The sequence below is a fragment of the Meriones unguiculatus genome, chromosome 8, assembly GCF_030254825.1.
Source record: "Meriones unguiculatus strain TT.TT164.6M chromosome 8, Bangor_MerUng_6.1, whole genome shotgun sequence".
Lineage (NCBI taxonomy): Eukaryota > Metazoa > Chordata > Mammalia > Rodentia > Muridae > Meriones > Meriones unguiculatus.
The window spans coordinates 106,886,623-106,897,595 of NC_083356.1; the positions used below are offsets into that span (position 1 = coordinate 106,886,623).

At 40.4% G+C, this 10,973-nt stretch overlaps 1 protein-coding gene across 1 annotated transcript in view; it reads left to right on the forward strand.

The window, feature by feature from the left end:
• Window positions 1-2,638, forward strand: part of LOC110560218 (xin actin-binding repeat-containing protein 2) — a 58,039-nt gene extending 55,401 nt beyond the window's left edge. Inside the window, exon 9 of the mRNA XM_060390323.1 lies at window positions 817-2,638. Coding sequence (XP_060246306.1) covers window positions 817-2,281 — 1,465 coding nt within the window. The 3' untranslated portion in view covers window positions 2,282-2,638. The remainder of the gene's footprint in view (window positions 1-816) is intronic.
• The last annotated feature ends 8,335 nt before the right edge of the window (window positions 2,639-10,973 follow it).

The window sequence follows — 10,973 nt, forward strand, 5'->3', positions numbered from 1 at the left end:
CAGGCCACAGAAGAAGACAATGCAGCCACTCCTGATGAGACCTAATTGACTAGGATCAGAAGGAAGGAAAAGAAGTCCTCCCCTATCAATGGACTTGGAGAGGGGCATGCATGCAGAGGGTGGAGGAAGGGAGGGATTGGGATGGGAGGAGGAAGGGAACCACAGGGGGGATACAAAGGGAATAAAGTGTAATTAATAAAGAAAAAATGTAAAAGAAAGAAGAAAGAAAGAAAATAGCACTAAGAGCAAAGAGACTATTACCCATCCCTGACATGCTAATAACAACCCCATCACTAAAATTTCTTAAGTGATGCAGTGGCGTGGAGTATGGGTAGAACAGGACTGTGAAAAAAAAAAGAACTCATTATATAGACCAGATCCACCTGCCTGTCCCACAGAACTGCTGGGATGAAAGGTGTCTGGTGCTGCACAAAGTTCTTTTTCTCATTTTTTACTAAAAGATTGGTAGTGCAGCAGAACAGCCCTTACACTGGTTGTTGTGCATCTGAACTTAGTAGCAGAAGGGTGGGCTCAGGTTTGGGCCCATCACTCTGATGGCATGTACCATACCTGAGAACACCTATTAAACCCCTGGTGATATGCAGGGTGAGATTCTAAGTGATGAAAGAGGCACATCTTAGCAGTATCGGTGATAACCCCCCCCCCTTACAGGAATTTCAATTAACTGGACCTTTCCTTTTGGTAATAAGTGGGTTTTGCTGAACTTCTGACTCATTTCTAAAATAATCCAGCAATTCTCTATTAATTTACAGTAAGTATACAGAACACTAAATAACATCTCTTTTCTTTTGGCAGTTTGGGAAATTATGCATCACTTCATGGACAAATATACTGCAAACCTCACTTTAAACAGCTTTTTAAGTCTAAAGGGAATTATGATGAAGGTTTTGGACACAAACAGCATAAAGACCGATGGAATTGCAAAAAGCAAAGAAGCTTAGTTGATTTAATTCATACTGAAAAACCCAATGTGTGTGAAAACCCCAGAGCAGATAGCCTCTTGCTTGGGGATTTTACTAAACATGCAGATGTTTCCGACAGCAAGTGGCAAAACAATGATTTGAGAAAATGGAGGGAGAGGGGAAAATTAAAAATTGTTTGGCCTCCTTGCCAGGAGATGCCTAAGAAAAACTTCCTCCTTGAGGAAGAACTCAAAATGAGGAAACCTAAATGGCCACCAGAAGTGACCTCAGAATTTAAAAGGGAGTCACTGATAGAACATGTGAAAACTTTGGAAATTCAAGGGCAAGAGCAAGATAACTTCCCTGGCTTACAACCCTGTCCGCATGTTTGTCAGAAAGAGGACATTCCAGGAATCGGAGAAACAGAAGTATATGAAGAAAGAAAAGATGAGGAAGAAGAAAAGAAGAATGTGCAAGATAAGCTGAATGCCACGGAGGGCTTAATGAATAAGAGAAAAAGTGGGATAGACCTTCATGACAATAGAGTGTGTGTTGAGAGTGATGGAAAGGAAAAGGATGAACCTGATGGTGCGGACATTTTACGAGTTACAAACACTGATGAGGAAGAGGGGCCAGAAAATCATAGAAAGAACTTCAACAACAACAACAACAACAATGCCATAGCTGTCGCCTCTCTGAATAATAGCGGGCAGAAGACATCGGTTTCAGAATGCCCTCATCTATTACAGCCAGCCAGCGAAGCAAACTACTATGCAAGTACACATCAAACTAAAAAGTTAAAAAATGCGTCTAGAATCTCAGTGTTACTTGACATATTTGAGTCTCAAAAGTCGTCCTCCAAGAATGTCCTAGCCTTGGCTCTGGAGAAAACGGCTGGCAGAGTGACTGCAGGCAGTCCTGTGCAGTTGCCTCTGGAGCCAGGCTTCCAGCAGGGCTTATCAGTTAAAGAGGAAAGCCTCACAGCCTCTCCTGGTGTAAACCTCTTACACATTAAAGGAAACCATGAAAATAACAAAAACGTACACCTTTTCTTTTCTAACACTGTGAAAATCACTTCTTTTTCCAAGAGCCATAACATCCGTGGGTGTGATTTAATAGATTCTGTTGATCAGCTTACAAACATGTCATGCTTGTATTTAAGAGAACGTGGAAAAGATGTCAAATGCTGGCATAGTGAAACCACAGAAGCAGCTCAGAGTGGTGGGGAAATGGGCTTTGATGCGCAGAGCCTAGGGTGTGCAGCTAAGCCTGGGCTTGCCAGCACAAAACCTCAACAACTGACTGTGGAAGAGCAGATTAAAAGGGACAGGTGCTACAGCGACAGTGAAACTGACTGAGAAGTGCCTGGCCACTTGCGGTTCCCACTCGGGCGCTGAGGGACAGTTTTCTCAAATAAGACCTTGGGATCATGAATAACCTTTGGATGGTGTTATAAAGACAACTTTTCATAATCTCGTCTATCACAGCACGTTATTTCTTGTATCTCACTGCATAAGTCTTTTTCACAGTTCATTCGATTCCAGATTTGATCTGAATGGAATGCTGAGATGAAACAAGGCGACCATGTTTTCTCCTCAAAAGGCACGTGTGCTACTGTTTTCCTACATTGTATACTGTATGAGAGTCTGTACTGCTGGTATTTGTCACCATTCTTACACCTGCTCTATAATTTCTGATGAAATAAAATTGAATCACCTGAGATGCAAACACCTATAAATCTGTGGCTTGTTTTTGTCTTATATATTGCCATACCAAATTTTCCAACATTTGAAAAGTATTTAGGAGGCCTGGAGTGCTTTTAATCATACACACAAAGACTAAATCAAAGTTCAGCACTAAGCAAAAAGAGGCAGGCATATCTCTGTAGATAATGTATTTGACATGCAAACATGAGAACTGGAATTTAGATTCTCAGGCCCCCAGGGCCCCCAGGGCTCAGGTTTTTGTTTGGTTGGTTGGTTTTGGTTTTTTTGCTTGTTTGTTTTCTTTTGACTCTTTTGGTCTCCTTTGGGAGCTCCTGTCTCCTCCATGACTTTCTATCTCCCCCTTCTTTCATAAGATTCTATGCACTCTGCCCAAAGTTTGGCCCTGAGTCTCAGCCTCTGCTTTGATACCTCGATCATAGAGTCTTTCAGAGGCTGTCTATGTAGAATGATACCCCAACCAAGGACAATGCATGGAAAGGACCTAAAACCCCTGTTCAGATGTAGCCCATAGACTCAGTATCCAAGTGGGTTCCCTAGCAAGGGGAGCAGGGGCTGTCTCTGGCATGAACTCAGTGGCTGACTCTTTGATCACCTCCCCCTGGGAGGTGCAGCCTTGCCAGGCCACAGAGGAAGATAATGCAACCAGTCCTCATGAGCCCTGACAGGCTAGGGTCAGATAAAAAGGGAAAAGGACTGGAGGAGACGTATAGGGGGAGAAGAGAGAGGGAAGGTAGGTTTGGGAGGAGATAAGGGAGGAGGCCACAGCCTGGATAAAAAAATGAATAAATTTTAATAAATGATGATGATGATGATAATGATAATATTTTTTAAAAAGCCAAGAAATGCTAAGAGGTACACCTCATAAATTCTCATCAGAAATGAGAGGTTGAAAATAGCACCAATAAGCATTCTGATATGGAAATGGATAAGTTAATGGGGTCTCAAGCCTACACAAAGAGCTACAGACAACTAAAGGATGCAGACATTGGGAGAAATAGGTTTCCCAGGGAAAGAGCACACCAAATGGTTACCCAGTACCAAGGAGTCAGTCCACGAAACTACAATAATATACATACTATGTTTGTATTAGTGTATTTAAGAATATATGCATGCACTCACATACACACACAATAACAATTGAAAGAAAGAGTCCATGAATTTGAAAGAGAGCAAGGAGGAGATATGGAAGGGTTTGGAGGGAAGAAATGGAAAAGAGAAATGATGTAATTATTATAATATCAAAAAATAAAAATAAATAAAAATACAAATCAAGGAAAACATAAGAAAGAAAAGCTATTCCCATCCCTTAGGATAAAGCTTATCTATTCCAATTTCTTAAGAAAAACAAACCTCTGGCTTTATAAAACTGTTGAGAGAGAGACAGAGACAGAGACAAAGAAGAAAGAAAGTTAGTTGAACATATTATGAAGCAAGGCATCCAACCACATTCCTTCATGGTTTCTGCTTCAAGATTTCACTTGAATACTGCCTTTCTTCCCCCTGTTAACACACACACACACACACACACACACACACACACACACACGCACACACACATACACGAAGACTAAATCAAAGTTCAGGTTTGATTTTTAAGAAAGAAAGCAGATGGAGATTGAAGAAGACACGCAGTATCAGCCACCATTTGTCTCACACACATGATTTTTGAAAGGCCAAATATCTTACCCCTAATTTCCTACCTCAGAGAATGAGGTTGAAAGATAAATAAAACCTACATTAACAGAAAATATTTTTTCTACTGTTCTATAATTTTAAAATATAGTTATTCAGGTTGTTTTCAAATTACCTGCATGAAACTTTCATAGAATATGCCTATAAAGACTGAATGATTTTTTTTTTTATTTTTCCTTGAAAATATTGCAGATTTATACTCAGAAATCAACTCAACTGAATTTTTTTTTAAAAAATTACTTTAAAAGTTCGACACATTATTATTTTCTTGATTACTCTAAGGAATGTCAGTGTAACAATTGTATAACTACAGGTTGTCAGGCTTTTAAAAATCAAATTTCATGAGGTTTTTTTTTTCCTGTTATACAAACATTCTTTTGAAAGATTTGGCTCCTAAATTATCTGCTGAGTTTTTCTTTCCTTAAATACATCTGATGATTCTGAAAAAAAAAATGCATGAATATAGATGAGTGGCTTTGCATAAATTTGGAATGTACATGTATGAAACAGACTCTATCCCATATTTTCCTACATAAACACAAACCGTTGATTTTCTATAAATATGAAACCAAAAGGCAGTCTTGGAAATAATGTCTTTTTTAGAAAGTGTAACAAATTTCCTCTTGCAAGTTAAGTTCTCAGCCAATATCTGAGACCTACATAGTACCAGTTCAGTGAGGCCTCCACAGCAAAGTACATTAGACTGAGACGATATTATTTTAAGGCAGAATTAGTGTTTATTTAAAAAAAATATTAAGCTTAGGAATGAACAAAAAGAGTGCCTCTCGGAAAGAAAGTGAAACATCCTGGGGGACATGAGTATGAGTTATTGTTGTTTGTTTTTAAGTGGTTTACTCTGGTTTTTTTAATTTTAAATTTATTTCTTTTATTTACTTTACATTCCAATGTAACCCCTTCCCCCATTTCATCCTGGTCCCACTCTCCCTCCCTCTTCCGAACTATCCTTCTCACCTGGTTCTCAGAAGTGGGAGGTGGGGGGCATCCTCCCTTACCAACTGACCCCAACTGACCCCAACCTGCCAAGTCTCATTAGGACTGCCTATATGCCTATATTCCTCTGTGTGTGACCTGGCAAGGTTGCATCCCACCAGAGGGAAGCGATCAAAGAGCAGGCAACAAAGTACATGTCAGCAACAACCCCCGATCCCCTTACTAGGGTACCCACATGGAGTCTGAGCTGCCTCCTGAGGTCTAGGTCTTCTCTATGCATGGTCCTTGATTGGTACATCAGCCTCTGCAGGCCTCCCTGAACCCAGATTTGTTGGCTCTGTTGTTCTTCTTTTGGAGCACTTGTCCCCTCTGCGTGTTTCTATCCCCCTACTCTTCCATAAAACTCTCCTTGCACTGCCCAAGTATTAGCCATATCATACAGGATAACCATACTACAATCCACAGACCTATAGAAGCTATATAACAAGGATGACCCTAGGAAGGATGCTTCATTCTCACTGAGATAGGCAAGTAGAAACTAGAAGTGGTTGAGGAGAGGGAACAGGACAGGAGCCTACCATAGATAGCCTTTGAAAGACTCCACTCAAAGCAGATCAAAGCAGATGCTGAGACTCACAACCAAACTTTGGGCAGAGTCTAGACTTCTTTTTTTTTTTAATTTTATTTTTTTCTTATCAGTTACATTTTATTAACTCTGTATCCCAGCCGTGTCCCGATCCCTCATTCCCTCCCAGTCCCTCCCTCCCTCCCTCATCTCCACCGTGCCCCTTTCCAAATCCGAGTTTCTAAGATGAGGATTTTAAATAACAAAACCTTATTTTCTTGTGGTTTTGTCAGTGAGAAGTTCAAGGTCCAGGCAGAGGCAGGCTGAGATGGTGGCCCTTTAGGCCTTTCTGCTTGACTTGTTGGTAACTGTATGCACATTGTTTTTCACAAATTATCTTTCCCTCTTAATATTCACACCCCAGAGGAGTTTTTTTTCTTCTATGAAAGCATTCAAGTCTCCTTGGGTTAGGGATCACCTTGCTGACTTAATATAGCTTTTCTTAAATCTTTAAAGTCTTATTTCCAAATACTGTAAGTGTAGTTGTTAGTGCTTCAACAGATAAATTTTATGAGGCTATAACTAATTCATAACACACATTCTATCTAATTTAATAAAATACTGCGAAATTCTGCCGAGAAAATGGTAGGGGCTATCACAGCAAATTTTTATTTAAATTGAATTTTTACACGTTTCACTGTTGTTCATGAAATCTTAATGACACAGCATTATTTCTATAATCACTTATTCTAAGATAACACAAAAGTTTCCATAGAGGAGAAAATAATTCATGAAAACTCATGGCTTGATATCTTGAAGAACAGTTAACACCAGTGATATTTCTAAAGACATGAGTCACAGTTTACAAAAGTTCTCTCATGGGACTTTGCCCGTTTAACCTTGGTAACAGGGGAGTTTTTTTATGCACTTATATAAAATTTAAACATTAAAATAGGTTAATGTCTACATCACTGAAATTATTATTTCCTCTGTTTATTTTTTTACACAAATGTGATGATGGCTAAAGTTATGCTTTAAGTTTAAATTACTGTCCTTACGAGACCAATAAAACAAAATGCCTCTAACCTGTAAACAACCCGGTTGCCCAAGGAGAGACAATTTTCTCGCAGGCTGGAGGCTGTTCACATAAGATAACAAGCTCTCACTTCTGTAAAACAACCAAAGCATGGTTGCACCAGTATCAGAGAATGTGTGTTGATCCCACATAGGTGGGAGTTGTCTAAGAAGGAAGTATGTCCGAATGCATTCTTTCATTTTTCTTAACTTTCTTAGTGAATTTCACATCGTGCACCCCCATCCCCATCCCACTCATCGCCCCCCCCCCCCTTTATACCTGTCATCCACCCTTGAAACCTCTCCACCAACAGAGGGGAAAAAAAATCTCACCGTGGAAGCTGTAGTGTGCCCCAAAGTACACCTTTTTGTCCACACCTCTTTGCAAATGTTCATTGCAGTGACTTGTTGGTCTGATTGGAGGCCTCAGGCTTCTGCTACTCTATCAACCCTGGAACCTCACTGGGACTCCTCTAAGGCATCCTTTTGCTGCCCGTGTCATGGAGATCCTGTAGTTTTGGATCTATCTGATTGACCACTTCATGCACTCCAGCAATTTATCAGTGGGATAGATGTTGGGGCAGGCTAGTTCAAAGCCCTAGATCTGGGCAGTAGAGGTGTCTGAGCTGATCCACACACTCTCATGCCCTCAGGGGAGGGTCACCAGCAACCCCTGCGGCCAGAACCAGCTCTACACCGTTGCCCAGGTGAAGTGCAAAGGCTGTTCTCCCAAGTGCTGCAACCAGTGACAGACATGGCCAGTTCTCGGACTCGCGTGACCACAGGGCCAGCTTTCCCACTTGCCATACACGGCTAAGGATGAGGGAGGAGAGAAGGGTGTCTCTCTCTTATTCTTGTCACCACACAGCAGACAAGAGTCGGGCCGGCACTCCTGTGCTTACACCCTCAGGGCCAACTTACACCCAGGGCCAGCTCTGCTGTGCTGCCCAGTCAAGGGAGGGGCAGGGCCCCCTTTCTAAGTGCTGCAGTAGGTGAGAGGCACCACCAATTCTGGTTTCATGACTCAGGGTCTCCCTCCAGCCTTAGGTGGCAAAGGGCGAGGGCAGGGAGGATACCTCTCCCTTGCCTGCCACATGGCAAAGAAGTTGTGTGGGGCCAGCTCTCCCATGCTCACGCCCTCTCGGCAGGCTCGCCTATGTCCAGGCCATCAGAGACAAAGGTGGGAAGTAGGGAGCCTTGGAGGCTTTGCCTTTATAAGGCCTTATCTAATGTAATTTTGCGCCGTACTCCGGGATTCCTGGGTATGGACCTGCCCAGGGTTTAATAAACCTTGCTTCAGTCTCTGCTCAAAAATTGTGGTAGTGGTATTCCTGCCCACTGGGGTTAAAAATACCAAAGAATTGTTTGGAAAAAAAAAAACACTCCTAATTTAGAAAAGGCATTCTATTGTCATTGTTTGTTAAGTTGCCTTTCCTAGATGATAAGCAGGAGCTTGCAAAAATTCAAATATGTTTTAACAACCTAAATGTAGTTTTATTATTAATGAGCTCCTCTGTATTATGACAAAATCTTTCAACTAAATATCAAGCTTAGCAACCAACCAAACAAACAAACAAAAAAAATTCAGTGACTTTTTCATTGTTACAGGGAGTATATTACTTTGTTTTGGCTGTCAAAGCAAAGTTCCACGGTCTGAAGACTGAAACAAGAGAAATGTATTTAATTCTGAAGGCTTGAAATGAGCACAATCAAGTTGTCTACAAGAGTGATATCTACTGAGGCCACATTCTTCATGTCTTTACTTGGCTTCACTTTGTATGTATCTGTGTCTAACTTTGTTACCAGTGGTCAGGGTTCAGGGTTGAGTCAGGTATTTCCAGGCTCTTGCCTATTATTAAAAAAAAAAAAAAAAAAAAAAAAAAAAAAAAAAAAGCAACAACTGGAAACAAAGTTTTATGAAGATTTACAAAAGTAGAGAGATAAGTTTATTTGAAGTAGAGCAAAGTTTCAAGCTAAAGACTGTCAAGAGTGAGATGAGTGCAGATACCCCAGAGTCCTAAGCTATAGCTTGGGCTCTTATTTTTATGGGGTATAAGGAGAGAGGAGGCAATAGTATGGAATGGTCTGCTCTTTGGAGCAGATCATTCTGTCATGCCTGTATCTCAGAGACTTTTTCTTTTTTCTTTTAGTAGAAAGCCTAACAGTGACAAAAATAATATGTGCCTTTCTAGTGCTGCCCAGAAAATGGAAGAGGTATGGTCAAAAGAAAAGTATGAGGGGCCTCTAAGGCTACTAATGACTGTCTAACTGCCTAAAACTTTGGGTTAAAACTTAATTATATGACTTCTTATATTTATTATTTATTATGTGTGTGAGTGTGGTGTTTGTGTGTGTGTGTGCGTGGGGAGAGAGAGAATTCACTCAGTTGTTTTGCTCATTTATGTTGTTCAAAAGTGCACCTGTTTAGAGCTCACCACTTGACACAGAATAAGCTATCAGGGGTCTCATGACTGGAGAAAACAGATTCTCCCCCTGTTAACAGCCATTGATCTGATTCCCTGACACTTTTCAAGCAGACATGGGGCTTTATTTAAATTCCTTAATCATTGTAACTAGAGTTGTCATTAATTTGGGGGAGGGTCATTGGAGGAGTGGGAGGGGAGAGGAAGGGGTTGAAATAATAATAAATATACAGTACTTAAGTGTGAAATTTTTTTAAAAAGTAGGTTACAAAAAAATCTTAAATGTGAATCTTTAGAGGGGCACATTTTTGCACCTGCGACTGTCAGTTTTTAAATGTGTAACTATTAACATGATGAAATAATTATCCAACAATTGCTATCCTAGGATATAAATCACAGAACTATGTAAAGCAGAGTTATGCTGTGAAATTACTATGTCTGGGCACACAATTCTCTTATCACTGTAGACTCTGATAGGCCAAACACTATATATAGGAGACTGTGGAAGGGCAGATTTGTCAAATAAGAATTTTTTTGTGTTATTTATTCATGATGGGACTTCCCAATGAATCTTGTAAAAAAATGTTCCATCTCCCAGAAAATTGTACTGAGTTGTCCCTTGCAGTTTTCACACAATCAGTCCTTGTGACAGATTTGGGGCTCCAGGAAGCACATTCTCTGGATTGGGACAATGGTTTTCTCACATGCAGGAGAACTGAAGAATGCAAACTCACCACCCCTTCTCAAACCTGCAGCCACTATGTATTTGGGATCTCTTCTTCCAGAAAAACAATTTTCTACACACATCTCTAGAGTAATTTCTAAGGGTATGTTAATTTTTTCAAGAAACCTGGAGAAAGAGATTGTGTTTCCATCGATTGTTTTGTTACCTACTGATGACTGACTGGTTCCTGGCCAGCTGTAGGGTAGGAACGTTTCCCATCACCAAAATAAAGACATGAAAAGATAATCATAGATGTTTAATGAGGAAAAGCAATCTGATTCATTCTCCCTCTCGCTCTCTCTGTCTCTCTCTCCCTTCCTTCCTCTCAGAACCAAGCATCATTTCCAAATTTATTGTAATTTTTAAAAAGCCTCAAGTATTAAATTTAGTATAATATCTTTTATTTCAAACTATTAATTGGTGTGAGGACCATAAACTATCTACAGATAGTAGGATTCTAATTGGTAAAACCAGGAAAATGCTGAGGATTGCTAATGAATGCTGAGCCTCAGTCTTCAGAAAGTTAATAGCATTTAATTCAGAATAAATATAATTTAAAAGTAATTTAGCCTCACTGTATCAATGGAAGCTACTATTGGAGTATGTTGAGTCCAATTGAGATTTTAGGTTTTTGTGTCCTGGAAAAAGAAGCTGGACAGGGGCTTGTGAACAGTAGCTGAACATGTGGTTTATTTAAAAATATCGGGCTTCCAAAGAGAGGAAGTGTCCCAGAGCTAGGATGAAGATTAGGAGCTCAAGGGCATCTTGCTGAAAGGGTAGTGACCTTTAATGGATCATGTGCATAGTGTGAGTTTTCTTGGCCATTTGCATAGTGCCAACTAGTTGCACCTCTCCAGGCCCTGGCTGTCATAAGTGTGTCTTAGTGGTTAGGTT